At 34.6% G+C, this 20,272-nt stretch overlaps 1 protein-coding gene and 4 pseudogenes across 1 annotated transcript; 3 read left to right on the forward strand and 2 right to left on the reverse strand.

The window, feature by feature from the left end:
- Positions 1–1,551: 1,551 nt before the first annotated feature.
- Positions 1,552–3,012, reverse strand: LOC131177243 (pentatricopeptide repeat-containing protein At1g09410, mitochondrial-like; annotated as a pseudogene).
- A 366-nt stretch (positions 3,013–3,378) lies between these two features.
- LOC110643008 (uncharacterized) lies at positions 3,379–4,090 on the reverse strand. Its single transcript, XM_021795228.2, has 3 exons — positions 3,935–4,090; positions 3,751–3,841; positions 3,379–3,662 (listed from the first exon to the last, which is right to left on the reverse strand). The coding sequence occupies exons 1-3, from the start codon at positions 3,981–3,983 to the stop codon at positions 3,536–3,538; spliced, it is 267 nt and encodes an 88-aa protein (XP_021650920.1). The 5' UTR covers positions 3,984–4,090; the 3' UTR covers positions 3,379–3,535.
- A 7,800-nt stretch (positions 4,091–11,890) lies between these two features.
- LOC131177244 (clavaminate synthase-like protein At3g21360) lies at positions 11,891–12,848 on the forward strand (annotated as a pseudogene).
- Positions 12,849–14,237: 1,389 nt separating this feature from the next.
- On the forward strand, positions 14,238–15,471 carry LOC110657807 (type III polyketide synthase A-like; annotated as a pseudogene).
- A 1,083-nt stretch (positions 15,472–16,554) lies between these two features.
- Positions 16,555–19,391, forward strand: LOC131169182 (uncharacterized; annotated as a pseudogene).
- The last annotated feature ends 881 nt before the right edge of the window (positions 19,392–20,272 follow it).

Below are 20,272 nucleotides of genomic sequence, written 5' to 3' on the forward strand. Positions count from 1 at the left end.
AAATTAACACCAACAACAATAAATCATTCCATAATTAATTAAAATGGCTCTGATGCCACTGTTAGGAAGCATTAATTCTCAATTAAACAAGATCAACTTTAATTAAGTATGAAATAATGATAATTAAAATTTTATTATTTAACAAATTATCTCAAACAACTTAAAGAATTTTCTAACAACTGAGTCGAGTTGTGAGGAAATTCTCCAAGACACTCTTAGAGAATATTGGGAGTTTTGAGTGCTAGCTCCTTTCTTTCTTCTCTCACTAGTCAAGAAAGGAAGACAAACTTTCCTATTTATAGGGAACAACCTTTTATAATTATAAATTTAACTCTTTAAATTTGTTAATTATAAATTGACCCCTTATAGGAATTATAATTCACATAATTAATTCCTATAATTCTAGAAATTTTAAATTAAGTCTACACTTAATTATTAGGATATTAAGCAGTGTAAATAAAATTTAAACTTCAATCCTTAAGTCTCTAGAATTATTTTTATCAAGTCCAACTTGATAATCCAATTTAATTCCTCACTTACAATTTTTATGTGTGTGACCCATTAGGTTCCTAATATGTTGGCCACAAATATAATTAAAAAAAATTAATGCTTTAATTTTATCGTCAATTTACAATTGATTAATTATATTTGTAGATCATTATTGACATCTATCAATGTGTAACGATCACCCAAATATTAGAATTTGTCAAAGTGGTTTGACTAACTTTTCTGTGATCAGTCTGTCAGTGTAATTAATATATTTTCATCATAATATTTCTATTTATACATTGATGCATGGAATGTGTCTGCTATGTATAAATCATTTCTGTCCTCCCAATATGATTGATTAATTAAATAAGATCTCAATCTTATTTTACCTTGCGCAAGGATTTAACAATCCATACTGGCCAAGAACAATTGAAATATTTTTCTTAATTACCTAAGGTGATGAATTCTATCTTAACAATTAAATATCTCTACGCAGTTCATATTATATCCAACAATTGTTACATTCGTTATCTTTACATAGAATGACATGTGAGCGGTATCAAAACACAGTAATTTCTATATAAGATAACTTAATGTCTCAAGTCTAAGGATCATTTATACGACTGTCATGTGAGTCTTTTCATAGACACAGGTAAACTTCTGTATGGAATCCTCGTGCGGGTCAGTACAGTGAACTTGTCACCACAAGCACTTACACGTTGGTTCTAGGTATCTCACATACCTCAGCTTAATGAGAACTGTTGCTTCTTTTCATAAAGAAAATAATACAACGTGTACTGGTCTCAACGGTTATATCAATGTCCAATCTCAATATAACATTAATCAGGAACATTTTGAAATAATGCTATAATGCAGTCGGAATCTCATAATTATAACAACATTATAATTTTCACTGCCATGCATATAGGTCCCATGGACTTTATCTTTATTAATTAATATTCATTACAATTAAATTAAATATTAAAGATAAAGTAGCATTTTATTAAGAATAAAGTATATACATATATTAAGTGATCACACATGCAACTAATATATTGGCTGCAGTGCACATACACTAACATCTATACCCCACGCACAACCCATGGAATCAAAGAGCTTTTGACCTTTTCTGACAAGACCTGCGTCTCTACAACCTTATAAGACTCCAGCAAATGTAATCTCATCAAGGTTGGCTCTAGATCTTAGCATGCATGCTAAAACCTGTAATACGTGATACCAACAACCACGGTTTGAATAAGCTAATATCATTGAAGTCCATGACACAACGTACTTGGCCGCAAGCTAATGAAAAATAAAGCTAGCTCAGAGGACATCAACGCAATAAATGCGTCATGCTCAAACCCAAGATGAATCACTAGGCCATGATCTTGCATGATTAAGCTACAGTGTGCTATAACATTTTGTCAATACACTTATGATAGTAGTCTCATTTGGTTTAAAATGGGACTGAAGCATAAGGATTAGGTACTTCAGGCAACACCTCCTGGCCCATCTCTTGCATGCCCATCAATCATCGCATTCCAATTCACAATATTCTTTTCTGGCATCAAATTAAAGAGCTCGCTAGCTTCAACCAAGCTGCCTTGATCAACATATGCTGTGATCAACTGATCATAGCATTCTATGCCCCTTTTAGGCATCTGATCAAAATACGCCCTTGCGTGTTTGGTCATTCCATTTCAAGCCAGACCTGTGAACAATGTCGTCCAAGAAACTGCATTCCTTGGAGGCATTGAATTAAATAGTTGAATGGCTTCATTTAGCAACCCGAAATGATAATATTCCAAGAATATAGATTCCGCTGGGGCATATGATAGAAAAGATCAAAGGACTTATCAATTCTATCATTCTCGACATAAGACTTGACCATAACAGTCCAAGAAATATTTTTTTTTCTCTGGAATTTGATATAAAAAAAAAAACATGATCAGCTTGATCAATGAAACCATTTTGAGCAAAACCCACAACCACAATAGTCCAGGAGACCACGTTCTAGTCAGGAATTTGATGGAAAAGCTAAAGAGCCTCATCAACTTCCCCAATCATGAAATACCCAGAAACCAAACTGGTCCAAGAAAACACATTTCTCTCCACCATATGAACAAAAGCTTCACGAGCATAATCGAGCTGACCAGCCTTGACGTAACCGCTGATCGTTGCAGAATCAACAACAGCATTTCTTTCTAGCTTTGCCCAAAAAATCCTCTCAGCTTGGAGAAGATCATTGCTTTTCAAATAAGCAATAATCATCGAAGCTTAAGAAAGGATGTCCAGGTGAGGCATTTAATCGAACATATTCCTCGCTTACTTGACATTGCCATGACGGCCCAGACCACTTATCTTTGTGCTACAGCCATATGTATTGTAAACGATTACCCTCAGCTTCGAATTTCCAGTGATGGAAACGGGAATGCGATTCTTGAAGCTCGATGGATTCTGTTTCGCAAAAGAAGGAAAGAAGGGATTTAAATGGCGAAGACAACGAAGCTTACTTGATGATATGAATCAAGACACCATAACCGCGATGATGATAATTCATATTCAAACCAAAACCATATTTCTTAATCGTCAATTCAATAATCAAGTTCATCGTTGCAATGATTTTAAGGTACGAGCTTCCCAATCTCAAGGGTGAAGCGGCAGAGAGAGAGATAGGCGGTTGGTGCTACAGCTAGGTGGTGCTGCAGCCTACAGAATAATTAGTTCATAGTACATTAAAGATTTAATTATGAAAATTTTATTTTATAAGTATTATTTTTTATTTAATTTAATTATAATTTATATTCAACATAATTATAATTTTAAAAATGATTTCAATATAATTATTGAATAACCAGAAGCCAATGATATACACATTCAACATGGAAATAGCAAAGAGAAAAACTTAATCATATTAGTATTAACTATATGATTAACCCAGGCGCCAACAGCCAAAGCAAATCCCAGGTCAATACAGATCATTTTAATTTGTAAAGCAAAACCCCCTCAAGATTAACATAAAATAGTAGAGCAGACTTGTTATCATTTAGTTAGGCAGAGAGTTGGTAGCTCCAGAAGCAGCAGCAGCATTATTCTCTCCTTGCTTCTTCTCATAGTAATGATAGATTGCTGCACTTGAGAGCACTGCAAGTGTCAAGGCTTGTGCATGCATCCTGCAACATCAAAAAACCCACTAAAATACAAGTATATGAGGCAAAAACCTGGCAGAACAAAGACTATATAAATATAAAATATATGTACCTGGCATGGATAAGCCTGAGACTTGGCTTTAGAGGAGTTTTTGTACGTGTATAAGCCAGTGATCCTCCAACTGCTGTTGCCCACAGTGCTCCTGCAATACCCAACACACATCATGCATGCTATGATAAGGTTCTTATATGATAAAAAGAAATGAGTTAGTATAATTAATATTCTTGTTACTGACCAATGCTGGTAAGCTTGTGCTCTGAAACCCAAGATTGAAATGCCTCCATTTTCTTGAATTCTTTCTTGATGAGGCTGTAACAGATGTCTAGAAAGTGAACTAGAGATGGATTGAGTGGGTGGAAGTGGCAAGCAAGGGGAGGATTGGTATTTATAATAGACAAGGAAGATGTTGAAACATGTGCGTAGCTCTGTTATCATCTTTCTTTTTCGCCCCTTGGTTTAGTGCTTTCACCTTTTTCTTGGAACACTGGAACCTTAAACTAGAGGCTCCCCTCAGTCCTCAGTTTCCTGGTTTTGTCACTGTTATTCTTGAATCTTGATTTCTTGATTTTCTAATTGGTGAGCCATTGGATTTGGATTCAAATCAAGGAGCCAGAGAGTGGTTGGTGTAATGGAGTCTTATTCAATTATCGGTAGGTGCATTTATGTATCTAATTGGTCTTTCACCTGACAAATTTTCACTTTTTTTGACTGTAATATCATTAAAAAATTATAGTATAATTAAAACTTTAATTACAAATAAAATTTACTATAGTAATATTTTAGTGATGTTAGAATATTTTAATTAAATTATGAGATTTTAAATTTGAATTTAAATTAAATAAATTAAAATTTTAATTATAAGGTGAATTTATTTTATTAATCAACAAATAATACTAAGTAGATTTATTCTTAGATATCATATAATTAGGGTATTATTTAATTTAAAATACTCTACTTTATAAAAAGTATACTTATCAAGAAGTATACTTTCAAGAGGCTTATTTATCGAGAAGTAATTTACTCATAAATCATAAAAAAAAAATCTATAAAATAATTTATTAAAGCGTAACAAATTAAAAGGGAAATTAGTAAATTGTATTGCACTTAACTAGAGAAAGTGTAACTTATTAAGTTCTATTTGAGTAAGTTATTTTCCTTACGCAAGGGAAGTAGAATGATGTACTTCTCGAAAAGTTGTTTTGATAATGCAAAATAAATAAGACATTTATCTCCACTTCTCAGTAAGTTCTACTTATTTAGCCTACTTACTCCCAATCACATAATACCTAATTATCAACTTTACAAGAATTTTTTTCTAAAAAACTTTATACGAATTTCAAAAAAATATATGACCTATTAATAATGTGCTATATGTCTCTGTTACAGATATAAACTAGTCATAGTCTACAATGAAATTTTAGTAATTAAAAATAAAATTAAAAATTTTGAATTCCATTTAATTGGACATGGTTTTTTTTTTTATCATAATAGACTATTTATCTTTTTCCTATAATTACATGAACTCAACCTTTATGTTTTTTTAACTGAAAATATATTTTCATTAATTTAAAGACAAAGGAGGTAGGCTATGTTTCTAAGTTCAAAACTGATAAGCACCCAAATGAACATTGCCTAAGGATGCAGACCTCTAATGGAACCTAAGGATCATTAACACCAAAACAAGTTTTCTTTGAACAAAACAAGTTTTCTTTGAACAAAATAAGATGCAATCTCTATTGGAAAAAGAAGCACCAGAATATATATTTCAAAGAGGTACAGATCAAGTGTCAACACAATAACCCAACTTGTAGGAGATTATATTGATCATCAAGTAAAATAGGCAAGTGATCACGTTGCCTAAGTTCTAGTTCTTCCAGAAACTAGCAAAAAAGAAAACTCAAACTCTCTCTAAGGGAGACTCTCATCTACAGCAGAATATGAAAACTGAAGGAAGAAGATGGTGTTCTCTTCCTTATAAACCTAGGGTTACAGAAACACAAGCTAAATTTATTAAGACAAAAGTTAAAAATAATTATGTCATGTTGGCTACCCTAACAAGAAAAGTAAGTGCATTAATTATAAAGACAAAAGATGGCAGCAACATTAATTGCAAAAGGGCAGAAGGTGGCAGCAATTAGTCCCTCTTTGTGATAGAATATTAGGGCCCACTTGATCAAAAAGTAGCTCTCTTTAATTCAAATGAACCAATGAGTTCCCTCCACATGGCGTGAACCCTACAAACACCTAGGTGGCTGCCAAGTGGACTCCAAGGTGGCATGAGGCATGTCCAAAGTGGCTGGTGACGTGGCAATGGAATCTAATGTGGCTGGTGACGTGGCAATGGAAGCTTCAACTTGGCACATGGTGATCCACTTAGATTCTTGGAGCAAGCAAGCTAGGCCTTCCTTATGCAGCTCCCCTCCTAAGCCGAAAATCCTTTTATGGTCCATGAGCATGCTTTGAAGTTGCTTCCTTATGCAACCTAGCTTGTTCATGCATCTTTTTAACTATTTCAGCCTTTTTCTCACCATCCAATGAAGCAACATGATCAAAAGGCAATGGTAACAAATCTAAAGGAGTAAGTGGATTAAAACCATAAACAAGCTCAAAAGGAGAGTATCCACTAGATGAATGCACAACCCTATTATATGCAAATTCTATGTATGGCATGCATTCCTCCCAAGACTTTAAATTTTGTTTCACTAAGGCTCTCAAAAGTGTGACTAACGTCCTATTCACTACTTCTGTTTGGCCATCAGTTTGGGGATGGCAAGTAGTAGAGAAAAGTAGCTTAGTTCCCAATTTTCTCCAAAGAACCTTCCAAAAATGACTTAAGAACTTGACATTCTGATCACTCACAATGGTTCTAGGTATACCATGTAACCTAACAACCTCCCTAAAGAATAGATTAGCAACATATGTAGCATCATCATTTTTGTGACATGGGATAAAATGAGCCATTTTTGAAAACCTATCCACAACAACAAAAATTGAATCATGACCCCTTTGTGACCTAGGCAATCCCAAGACAAAGTCCATGGACAAATCAACCCAAGGATGCTTAGGCACGGGTAAAGATGTATATAGCCCATGAGGCATCACCTTAGACTTTGCTCTCTTGCAAGTCTCACATCTAGCACATAGTCTCTCAACATCTTTTCTCATGTGGGGCCAAAAGAAATGCTCCCTAAGGACATCTAGTATTTTGGCAGCACCAAAATGCCCCGTAAGGCCTCCACTATGACTCTCATTTACAAGCAATTCCCTCAAAGAACTTTTAGGCACACACAATCTATTTTCTTTAAACAAATATCCATCATGCCTAAAGTACTTTTGGAATGCAGATTTCTCACATGCATGGAATATGGCAGCAAAGTCATCATCATGCTCATATAATTCTTTAACATACTCAAATCCCAATAATTTAGAATCAAGAGTAGTAAGAAGATTATACCTGCGGGAAAGTGCATCAGCTACCACATTCTCTTTGCCCTGCTTATATTTCACAACATAAGGAAAAGACTCTATAAATTCTACCCATTTAGCATGTCTCCTACTCAACTTATGTTGGCTTTTGATATACTTCAAAGACTCATGATCAGAATGTATGACAAATTCCTTAGGCCATAGATAATGTTGCCATGTCTCTAATGCCCTAACTAATGCATACAATTCTTTGTCATATGTAGAATAATTCAATGCGGCACCATGCAACTTTTCACTAAAGTAAGCAATTGGACGTTTCTCTTGCATGAGAACAGCTCTAATCCCTACTCCTGATGCATCACATTCAATCTCAAATGTCTTGTCAAAATTAGGCAAAATTAGTAAAGGTGAAGAACACAATTTCTCTTTAAGCATAGCAAATGCATGTTCATGTTCTTTACCCCAAACAAATGTCACATTCTTTTTGACAAGTTCATTTAATGGAGCAGCCAATGTACTAAAGTTAGGTACAAATTTCCTATAGAAATTTGCTAATCCATGAAAGCTCCTAACTTGATATGCATTTTTAGGTGTTCGCCAATCTCTAATTGCCTTAACCTTTTCATCATCTACTTCAACACCTTTGCTACTCACAACAAATCCCAAAAACACAATTCTTTCTAAGCAAAAAGAACACTTTTCACATTTGCATATAATTTTTCTTTCCTCAACACATCAAACACAAGTTTCAAATGATGCAACTGATCATTAATGTTTTTGCTATAGACAAGAATATAGGCTTATGAATCATTTGGCCTCATGTGCTTGTGATGGTGACAAGGGCACCAAGGAATGTGTGCGGCCATCTTTTTTCAAATTATAGCGATTCTTCCTGCCATCATGAATCACATACCTATCATATTGCCATGGCCTACCTAGCAAGATATGTGTAGCTATCATGGGCATTACATCACATAAGACCTCATCATGGTAGCTCCCTATAGTGAAAGGTACCACTACTTACTTAGTTACCTTCACTTTGTTGCAATCATTTAGCCATTGTAACCCATTAGGTTTAGGATGCTTAAGCGTAGGCAATCCTAATTTCTCCACAAGTAAGGAACTAGCCATATTGCAGCAACTACCCCCATCTATAATCATGCTACACAATTTCTCCTTCACCACACACCTAGTATGAAAGATGTTTTCCCTTTGCAACTCATCACTATCCACAATAGGTTGAGCACTCAAGGTCCTCATGGTAACCAATGCAAAGTCATACCCATCGGATGGCTCTTCAACGTGCACATCCTCTTCATTTTCATTCCCCTCAACTAACATCAAAGGTTCAGATTCATTTTCTTCCTCACTCTCTACCTCCCCATCTTCCCTAATCACCATGACTCTTTTTTTAGAACATTGGGAAGCATAATGCCCATATCCCAAACACTTGAAACACTTCATATCTCTAGTCCTAGTAGTGGCAGTACCCCTCTTCGCCTTATCTTTACTTTCTACCTTTTCTTTCCCCTTCCACTCTTCTTTCCTAAACTTAGGAATTTCTTTCTCACCCTTAGAAGTCTTATCTACATTTGGTTTCCAAGGGGCCTTTGGAGCTGAATGGACACCACTACCATACTTCAAAGCTCTCTTCATCTTCAATTGTTTTTCTACTTTAATGGCTATGTGCACCAACTTAGTCAAATTAGTGTAAGAGTGCAACTCAACAATATGAGCAATCTCCATGTTAAGACCGGCTAGGAAACATGCCAAAGTAGCCTCTGGAGGTTCATCTAATTGTGCCCTTACTAAAGCTATCTCCATTGCCTTATAGTACTCCTCTACACTCTTCCCTCCTTGTGTTATCCTTTGCAACCTTTGGTGGAGTTCCCTAAAGTAGTGTTGGGGAACAAATCTCTCCCTCATTGCTTCTTTCATAGCCTCCCAAGAAGCAATGGGTCTAAGACCTAAAGTCCTTCTCCTAACCATCAACTGGTCCCACTACACTATAGCATACTCCTTAAACTCTACGACTGCAAGCTTCACTTTCTTTTCTTCACTATAGTTATGACACTCAAAAATTAGCTCAACTTGCCTTTCCCATTCCATGTAAGCATCCGGATTCTCCTTCCCATGAAAGGGAGGAATTTTCATCTTAATACTACCCACATTAGTGTCTACCCTCTCTTCTGGGCCTCCATATCCATAATCACCATATCTACACTCCCCACATCTAGGCAACCTACCTCCTCTTCTACCTTTAGCTCCCCTGGCCCTAGGTGGTCTATAAACCCTACCACCATAGTTATAGTTCCCAACCTCAAATTCTTCTTCTATCGCTTCCTCAAACTCTTCCTCAACATGCACTTCACCCTCAAGGTTTTCCACTCTTGGTTCCCCTATATTTCTCACTTCTTGCCTTTTGTCCCTAGCATCATCTCTACCCCTTGCTCTCTCTTCCCTATCCCTTCTCATCTCCTCCAAAATCCTATTTATGTCATCCATCAATGCATTCATGCCCAAGGTCAACCTCTCAAATTGTACAGCCACGGCATCCCTATACATAGCTTCATCAACTAGGACTCTCTCCCCACTACTACCAGTTTCATTTGACATGATTTTGAGCAGCAAGAAAACAAGTTAGTAGGAAATGGCTAACCCTCTCTAGGTGTTTCACACAAACAGATGGCTTTTACCCTCTAATGCACTCACACCCTCAAGCCTTTGACCACTCACTTCTTCTTGCTTGGTTCCCTTGGAACTAAGATACCAATGGCAATTCAAAAACTCACAAATTTTAAACAAAATGATCAAGAACGACAAGGAACAAGACGTGACACAAGAACAAGCAATGTGACACTGGGGTCAAAATAAGATATAGATACCAAATGAAGAGTTAGTAAACTAGAATGAAGACAACCTAATGAAATGATATCAAGCTCAAATATCAAATTTCATAAGCAATGCAGCACATATACCAGCAGTTCATATAATTTACCAAAAATATGCTCCAATTTTGGTTCACCACACAAACGATTATATTTTGATCTGAAATTTGGTACACACTGGAAACCCAATGCGGACTAACTACTGGTAAAATTTCAGGAGCTTCTGAGGGGGTTGACTATGTAAACTAAATTTGATCAAGTCTGCCGCAAAATTTTGGTTTAGTAAGAGAACAGTGTCAAACGACCCCCAAAATTGACATGGGAACTATTGAAATGGGGTATAAATAGCCTATAAGTTTTCAGAGTTTTCTGGATTGGTTTCTTATGTGAACTAAATTTGATCCAGTCTGCCGTAAAATTTTGGTTTGCTAGGCAAACAATATCAAACAACTCCGAAAATTGACATAGGAACTAGTGAAATGAGGTATAAAAAGCTTGTAAATTTTCAGAGTTTTCTGGGTTAGTTTGATATGTGAACTAAAAATAGTCCAGTTTCTCCGCAAAATTTGGTTCAATAGGCAAACAGTGGTATTTTTACCCCAAATTTGTTATGAAGCACAATAATTATACCCAAATGATTATGGTGAAATTTCAAAACCAAATTCAAACTTTAACCCCACGTTTTTATAATTTCCCCCAATTCAACAATGGTAAGAAATCACAATTTCCAGCACAAATATCACAAACTCCAATAGTGCAGTAGATATATCATCAAAATTGCACTGCTATCAGTTACTAATCATGTCAATTCCCACTTTCAGTCATCAATTCATCAATCTCTCATAAATCAAAATTACTACAGTTGGCTCAACATGCTTGATATTATGCAAGAGTTCAAAGAAATTAGCTAGCACAAAGATGATATAAGCTGGAATATAGATTAAACCCTAAGACAAAACTGGAATCAAAAATAGATTTAAAGAAATTTCTCTAAAACCCTAGATGAAGATTTCAGCAGCAAGTATTAGAAACAGAAATGAAAAGCATGGAAGATGAAGAAAAACAAAAACCCTAGAAATGTCTTCCTTGGCAGAATGCCTTAGAAGCTTAAATCAAACAGAAAAATCAACTTAAGGAATATAAAGAATTAAGGATACTTACTTGATTTGATGTCCTAATGCTCTGATACCAATATGATAAGCACCCAAATGAACATTGCCTAAGGATGCAGACCTCTAATAGAATCCAAGGATCATCAACTCCAAAACAAGTTTTCTTTGAACAAAATAAGATGCAATCTCTATTGGAAAAAGAAGCACCATAATATATATTTCAAAGAGGAACAGATCAAGTGTCAACACAATAACCCAACTTGTGGGAGATTACATTGATCATCAAGTAAAATAGGCAAGTGATCACGTTGCCTAAGTTCTAGTTCTTCTAGAAACTAGCAAGAAAGAAAACTCAAACTCTCTCTAAGAGAGACTCTCATCTACAGCAGAAAATGAAAACTGAAGCAAGAAGATGGTGTTCTCTTCCTTATAAACCTAGGGTTACAGAAACACAAGCTAAATTTGTTAAGACAAAAGTTAAAAATAATTATGCCATATTGGCTATCCTAACAAGAATAGTAAGTACATTAATTATAAAGACAAAAGATGACAGCAGCATTAATTGTAAAAGGGCAGAAGGTGGCAGTAATTAGTCCCTCTTTATGGTAGAATATTAGGGCCCACTTGGTTAAAAAGTAGCTCTCTTTATTTCAAATGAACCAATGAGCTCTCTCCACGTGGTGTGAACCCTACAAACACCTAGGTGGCTGCCAAGTAGACTCCAAGGTGGCATGAGGCATATCCAAAGTGGCTGGTGATGTGGCAATGGAATCTGATGTGGCTGGTGATGTGGCAATGGAAGCTCCAACTTGGCACATGGTGATCAACTTAGATTCTTAGAGCAAACAAGCTAGGCCTTCCTTATGCAGCTCCCCTCCTAAGCCAAAAATCCTTTTATGGTCCATGAGTATACTTTGAAGTTGCTTAGCTCTCGCTCTAGTTATTGCACTTTTGAAGGGTGGTGGTGCCCCATGATGATTCTCATCAGTGGTTCTGTTTATTGATTGGTAGCAAGAGTTAGTTGATTATGAGTTATTTGATAATTAATAGTATAAAAATTTATTCTTTTTTATTATTAATTTTCTTGTTTTATAGTTCCATCAAATTTGTTTTTCTTTTGTGAAATAGAACCAAAGAGTTGGGGAGAAACTTTAGTTCTTAGCCATATCATTTATGAGATAATGAAAGAGAAGTACTCAGATTTAATTGAATGACTAGAGGAGCATGGCTTGATTTATACTTAAGTATCAGGTAAAAATGATGATTCTTTACCCCCAATTAGCCATGGATGGAAGCTAATATTTTTTACCAAAGTTAAGAAGGTGGTCGAATAAAGGGTTGTTCTTTGTTATTCTATTCATATTTTGACACAACAAGGCATATAAATTGCGTTGTGAGTCCAATTATCTTATGTGATGTTTCAACGGGACAACTAAGCTAGGAATGAAGTTGGGATGGTTGAAAGTTGGAGTGAAAACGATAATGGTTCTAATCCTAATTGACAAATATGATAGATTAAGAAATTACAATATTTGGTTTAATAGCATGCCAAATGCGTATACAAGTAGAGAAGATGCGATAAATGATTCTAAGAAGACAGTTGCATTTAAGATTGGTAAACCATTGCTAATTGATATAATTTATTGACTACTTGAAGATTCTTGAATATGAAAATATTGTCATTCCTCTCATAATGAGAGAGAAAGAGAGATTAGAGAGATAGGGGTTAGTTTTTTTGTAAAATTAAAATGTTTGACTTTTTGGTAAGATTTTCAAAATGATAAGTCAAGTGGACAATCTTAGAATAAAAAATATCAAACGGATGCCACATCACCACACTTCCCTAAATTGAAAATTTAAATTTGAATAAAATTTATGCAAACCTTTTAATTTTGATTTTTTTATTAAAAATAAAATGATATGATTAAAACATAAAAATATGCAAATATTTGACTTATTAAAATGATATGATTAAAACATAAAAGTATATAAAGATTTGACTTTTTTAATAATTTGGCCTGTTATAAAAGAGTCATTCTAAATGTTTTTGGAAGAATTAATTAAAAATATTTAAAAAATTTTAAAATTAATATTTTTCAAAGAGTTTTTTTTTTAATTTTAATAGTAACTCGTGCAATATAAACTTCTGAAATAAGAGGAAAATAGTTAATTTAAATTTAAATAATAAAATCACAGAATATGGGCAAAATAAAGAAGGCGATTTTTATTTAAAAAAAAAATCTCATGAAAATGGCAGCATGGTGATTTGCAAGTGTTTGGAGCCCATATTGACTAGGTGTGGTAGGACAAAATAAAAAAAATAGCACTAAGAAAGACAATGATTACGAGTTTGATGCCTTAGAGTGGCGTCGGTGTGATTCTGCCGAAACAATGACAAATTAGGGGACCACAGTCCTGCTTTGGCCGTCTATTGTGGAAACCTGGAATCTGATGATCGCATCTTCAACTCAAAAGCCCTTAGCAGCACTTTGGACACTTCCAAATTAGGAACATTTCGCATATATATGTGCATGGATGGACCTTCTGTTGTAATCGAATTTTGATTAGACCCTATTTCTCTGCTTGGAGTAGACTTATTGTCACTTGATTTGATTGTAGTGGTCCGCAATTGTGAATGTTTCCTGATTTGGGAGCAATTGAGAGGAGAGATTCTAGAACTTTTCCGTTCCTCGCGGTAAAATGTCTCGTTTCACTGTTTGAGTCAAATTAATTAAATCTGATATTAATTAAATTGATAAAAATAATTTGAGTGTAATTCTACCTTCAAAGGCAATTTAAAGCATATTTACACTACATCAATATTGGATTACAGCTCTTCTTTTCATTTGACTTACTAATTAACTATTTGATTGTTTTATTTATTTTTTTAGCAGGAATTGGGAAATGGGAATTCCAATGGTCTATCAGGTCAAGCGGATAGTATAACTTCAGCCAACCCCTCTACAAGAACTAGCTGATCTCTCATTTATATTTTCCCTGCTTTAATTTTTGATAATTTCCTGCCTTGAAGAAGTCAAAAATGGAAGCAATGGTGCTTCAGGTCACTATCCCGTTCTCACTAGGCGCATTCCTAGGCAACAATAAAATTGCAATTGGCAAGGCCTTTCCTAGGCAGCTCATTCCCCAGGAATGCCGGGTGGAGGGCTGTATCCGTGCCACCAACTGAGAAGATGTTTCCATCTAGGAGAAATTGGAGCGACTTTGTAAGTGAAATTTACTTCCATTAACATTATATAATTTTATTTGTTGGGTTTAAAAATGTTCTAGCTAAAATTTTACACTATTCATAAGGAATTTACAGGTGCATCTGAAGCAACCATGAGATAGCTTGTAATTGTCATGATATCTTGGTATACAATTCTCTTGAAAAAGAAAAATAAAATCTTATATTATTGTTTGTTCCAAGAAAATACTCGTTAGAAGTTGGCAAGCAAGGATTAAGAATAATTCATTCAAACTATGTTGCTTATTGCAGTTACAATCACCATGCATTTCTTTCACTCCTGCTACTGTGAAGAGAAGACACACAGTCATGTCTAAGGAGATTCTGGAGAAAACCGAGGGCTCGCCAACAATCAAACAAAGGCTTGAAATAGCAAATCCGGCAGTGTTGAGATGGCAAAGGAAGCAAGCCTTGCTTGCATCAAGGAGTGGGGAAGGCCAGGAGAAGATGTCACCCATGTATAGTCTATGTCTGTTCAAGTGAGAGATATGCCTACCTGCAGGTGGCGCTCTTTATCTTGCTAGCCAGCTTGGCTTAAAGAGTGATGTTAGTTGAGTAATGCTACATTTTCTAGGATGTTATGGTGGTGTAACTGGCCTCAGAGTTGCCAAGGACATAGCTAAAAATAATCCAGGAAGCGGTGTTTTATTAACCACTTCTGAAACTACTAGGTTTTCAACCCCCAAACAAGGAACGCCCTTATGATCTCGCAGGGGCTACACTTTTGGCGATGGAGCTGCAGCTGTGATCATTGGAGCCAACCCTGTAATAAATAAGGAGTCTCCTTTCATGGAGCTCAACCATGCAGTCCAGCAATTCTTGCTAGGTGCACAAATTAATGTCATTGATGGACGCCTTGCTCAAGAGGGCATAAATTTCAAGCTTGGAAGGGACCTTCCTCAGAAGACAGAAGATAAAGGAATTCTGCAAGAAGCTCATGTCAAAGAATGGATTAACAGAGTTCAATGATTTGTTTTGGGCTGTTCATCCTGGCGGATCGGCAATTCTTAGCCGGCTAGAGAGCACTCTGAAGCTAAACACTGAGAAGCTAGAGAGCAGTAGGTAGGCTCTAATGGAGCAGCAATACTGTATTCTATGTTAACGGATAGATGAGGGGAGAATTGAAGAGAGTCCATAAGGAATGAAGATTGGGGACTTCCCTTGGCGTTTGGGCTGGGCGTTGCTTTCAAAATTAATTATTCAGTTAGTCAATGAATTTTACCTAACATTACATTTTAATCCTTAAATTTTTAAAAATTAATTATTTAATTTATAAATTTTACACTGTCACACATTAATTTTTATACTTTTAACAAATTTTTGATAAAATATATATAAAATAATTTAATTACTCTGTCAATTAATAAAATTATTATAAATATTAAAATTATAAAAATTAAATTAGTCTACGTATTAAAATTAAATGATTAAATAATTTATTTTTTAAAATTTAAAAATTAAAATATAATATAATATAAAATTTAAGAATTAAATAATTAATTTTTTAAAATCTAAGAATATAATATAAGACAAAATCAATAAACCAAATTATAAATTTCCCAAATAATTATCATATTATATCTAATTATTAATTACTATTTATCATACCTAGCGTTGATTTAGGAAATAATTTTCCTAATCAATTAATATAAATAAAATTACTTACGATTAAATTTTTAGCTTTCTTAGTTTGCTAAATGTTTATTGGGCTAATAAAAAAAATTTAAAATATATATTTTTAATTTCTTAAATTCCGTAAATTATATAATATAAATTTTGATATTAATGCTAATTATACCTAATTTTAGAAAGCTAGTGGTTCAAATCGTTACTATATACCTATATTTTAATTATTTTTTAAAATTTTTAATTTTACTTTATATATATATATAAAATTGCGCATAAAATTATTAATTATATTTTAAAATATATTATTTAGAAATTTTCCCTTTTTTTTTTTTTTTTTCTCCTTCCTCCTCTGCAAATTTTATCAGGAAAGAAAAGGGCAGAAGAGAACATTTCACGAAAGCAGAATCATTTTAGAGATCCGTGTTTTGCAGCCCAAATCTATTGAAAACGACGCTGTCTTCTATTTCTATTTCACGGCTCATCCTTCGCTCAGAATCCAGATCAATTGCGAATTCTCTGATTCACAATTCTAAACCTGCCCAGTCTCCTGGTAAGAAACTAACCCAACTTTCTAATTCAGGCCTTCTGCTTTCTCAATTTTGCGTAATTTTATCAGGTCATTAATTGATTTGGTTGAATAAAGTTCGATTACTTTCGTAGCAATGTGATCTTGCAATTATTCATTGCATCCACTTCCTTGGAATTGCTTATATATACATTTGGATTTGAATATGTAATATTGGTGGACTGTAACGCGAGAGCAATTCTTAGTAATTGTTCGGTTAAAAAGAACTAGTGGCACTATTGCTTTCCATAAAACGACGAGAAGGTTCGTGGGTGTTCGGGCATATCCGTTGAAAAACTAATTTGTTATGCTTTCGCCTATGTTTGTTTGAGGGTGGTCTCGATGGGGGAAAGCTGGAAGTCCTAGAACAAGTAGAGAATCAAGTACCTCATTGATGGTTAGTATTTCCCATTTTATTTTTCAAATTCTGTGGGCGATTTCTTCGTTGTACTCAAAATTCTAATGAATTTATAGATACATTAGGCAGTTTGAATGGTGTAGGGGCTTATGATTTTTGTTAAAACAGAACTCAATGTATCTATATACTAATTTTTTTAATTTGATAGGCATAAATGGGGATAAATTAGGCAAATTATTAGGTGCACCCCCCGGTGTGCATGTACAACTTCACCCACAAAGCAATGGGTTCTACCTTCCTAATCTTATGGTGCAACTGCTTTTATATTAGTACTCGGTGCACCTAATAATTTGTCGATAAATTATGCATGACAGCATGAATATTTATGCTAAGAATGGTTGATAATAGACTTTGCCAGGGGCCTGTTCACGCCTTGAATTGGATCAGGCCTGACCCTCGTCAAAACCTGGACCAGCCCAGGTCAACGGTTTAAGGGTTTGAACAGGCCTTGAACCTTATATAGTGGCTAGTTTCAGTTCTCCTCCCAGTCTTAAACCAGAACCAGCGGTCTGGTTTGAAACAGCAAAGAACAACAATTAAGTTTTAATCCCTAACTAAGCCCTAAACTGGTTTGAACCATATCTTAAAAAAAAAAAAAAACGACGTGTTAGATGCAGGAAGGTGCCACATGGGCTGAACCGCTTAACAATGAAATTGGACGGCCATTGAATTGACCGAACTCGGCCCTAGACCTTCTTGAACCAGAACTGGCTAGAACCTCCTTGGGCCAGTCTGGTTCATTCCCTCTCTAAACCCTGAACTGCTAGAACTGGCATGTACCAGTTCTAGCTCAGTAGATGCTCCATTGAATTTAATTAACTATTAGGACAGTTTTCTTTAATTGGACTAATTATCTGCAAAGGTTTACATTTTCTATAACAGCTGTTCTTTTTTCATGCACAGAATCATGATCTGGGGAATGATGTGTTCATTCCTCAACTATTTACTGCGGTACCAGCTCTCAATGAGGCTGCATCTTTCTTAACTTGCTCAAACAACTTCATTACTAGTTGTTTCTCTGATTATTCTTGTAAGCTTGTTTTACTTTATTTGATGCTTCTGTTGTTAACATGAAATGTTATACAATATATAGTCAATTCAAAGCACACCATGGATATTGGCCTTCTATCAAAAACTTATTGTTTGTTTTTCATCTGTTTTGGGATTGCTGACCAAACTGCTTTGAACTGCTAATTATTTTTTCTTTTCTGTTATACAAAACAGGGATCATTCCAGAATTGCATAATGTTTGAAAGTCTCTAAAATTAGTGTAGAGAAAAATTGCCATTACCGTAAATGTTCGTTATCCTCATAATTCATATTGTACAAGAATGATTGTTACAAGTTTTTTTCCTTACCTTTTGATTACATTGGGCTTTGAAAAATTCATTCAATCTTTATATCCATTCCTTTTCTTTGAAATTTGAACTTAGTTGACGGTGTAAAATTAGTATTGTCACATCTTGTTATCAACGCTAAGGACAGCTTTTAAAAGGATCAAAAACTTTCATGTGGTGTAATTATGTACTAGAAGAAATCCAAAGCGGCATATATCGACTTTCCAAGACAGTATTTACTTGCTTAATCATTATTTTTTGCTCATTATTTTTGGGTAGTACTGAATTTTGCATCACTTGATTAGAATTATTTGGAACTGTTGCAGTGGAATATTCTTCTAGAGATCCTGGGAATTCAATTACACATGCACAGGAATTGGTGACATTTTCTTCTGAACAAACTGAGGAGTATGAAGATGGTGATTGCGCATCTTCCAGTCGAAGCCGTTCAATGTTTATGGAATCATCTACATCTACATCTTCCACTGCTCCCCCTCCTGTCCATGATAGAATAACAAGAGCCTCTTTGGAACGCCCATCTCAAAATACTAGTCAACTGTACCGTCAAATCATAGTGGTCAAAATGGCATTTCCATTTTTCAAGGGTATTGATTCTCTTCATTGCTACTAATTGGGGATGTCTCACTGGAAAAATAGATTTCAAAAAGTGGGATGTTAACATGTTAGATACTAAGTTCTCCTATGATATTGGTAATGGGTAAATCATCATCATGAATAAGTTTCCTTATGTTGAAATTTTGCTGTGAGGGTGGGAAGGGGTTGGAGATAGATACTACGTTCAAACTTAGCAGACAAAAAGGGAAAAACAGGTTTTTTTTTTTTTTTTGGAAAATGTGAGGATTTTGGCTCCTAATGGCTTGTCTGGGTTTTAAATATTGGTCAATGTACTATATCAGCTGATATGTATTGAATTTTTAGCCTATTGAGATGGGATTAACCATTGCAAAGCAAAAATTTTAGATTCACACCATTTTGGCCTTTTAGCCTAACTTGGTGAAATAAATTTGGATTCATACCATATGGATCCAATATGAACAACACATAACAGGTGAAATGGCCTTTACCTTTATTATTATTTTATTTATTTATTTATTTATTTTTTATTATTATTATTATTATTATTATTATTATTATTATTATTATTATTATTATTATTTTTATTTTTGGGAGAAAGAGAGAGATGTTAAATAATGAAGAATCATTTTGCTTAGTATTTTGAGAAAAAAAAAAGTACTACTGGTCAATACAGTTCAATACTATAAAGATGGTACCATCAGTCCTGCAACTGGTTCTGTTATTTAAAAGTTAAAACTATTGGGCCTGCTCTCATTCATGGGTTCCAACATTATAGTTGCTCCTATTATTATTTATTTACTATGCTCAGGATGTTTCCTAATTGATCCAAAATTTCTAGTTAATAGATTGTGATGTAGTTTTTAGATAGAAAAATGAGAAGCAACAATTTTATCTCCTTATCCTGATTTGTTGAAAAGAATGTAAATTATACTAGAATGATTAGATCTTTAGAAGTAAAGGAAGCACTTAAGAGAATGAAAGTGGATAAAGCCTGTGGACCCGATGAAATACCAATTGAAGTGTGGAAGTATTTGGGAGATATGGGAGTGGCATGGTTAACTAAATTATTTAATAAGATTTTAAACTCAAAGAAAATGCCTGATGAATGGAGGAAGAGTATTTTAGTACCTATTTTTAAAAATAAGGGAGACATATAGAGTTGCTCAAACTATAGGGGAATTAAACTCATGAGCCATACTATGAAGTTGTGGGAGAGAGTTGTGGAGCATCGACTACGTCATGATACTTCTATCTCTCTCAATCAATTTGGTTTCATGCCGGGTCGTTCAACTATGGAAGTGATCTTTCTCATTAGAAGCTTGATGGAGAATTATAGAGATGGGAAGAAAGATCTACA

The sequence above is a fragment of the Hevea brasiliensis genome, unplaced genomic scaffold, assembly GCF_030052815.1.
Source record: "Hevea brasiliensis isolate MT/VB/25A 57/8 unplaced genomic scaffold, ASM3005281v1 Scaf377, whole genome shotgun sequence".
NCBI lineage: Eukaryota > Viridiplantae > Streptophyta > Magnoliopsida > Malpighiales > Euphorbiaceae > Hevea > Hevea brasiliensis.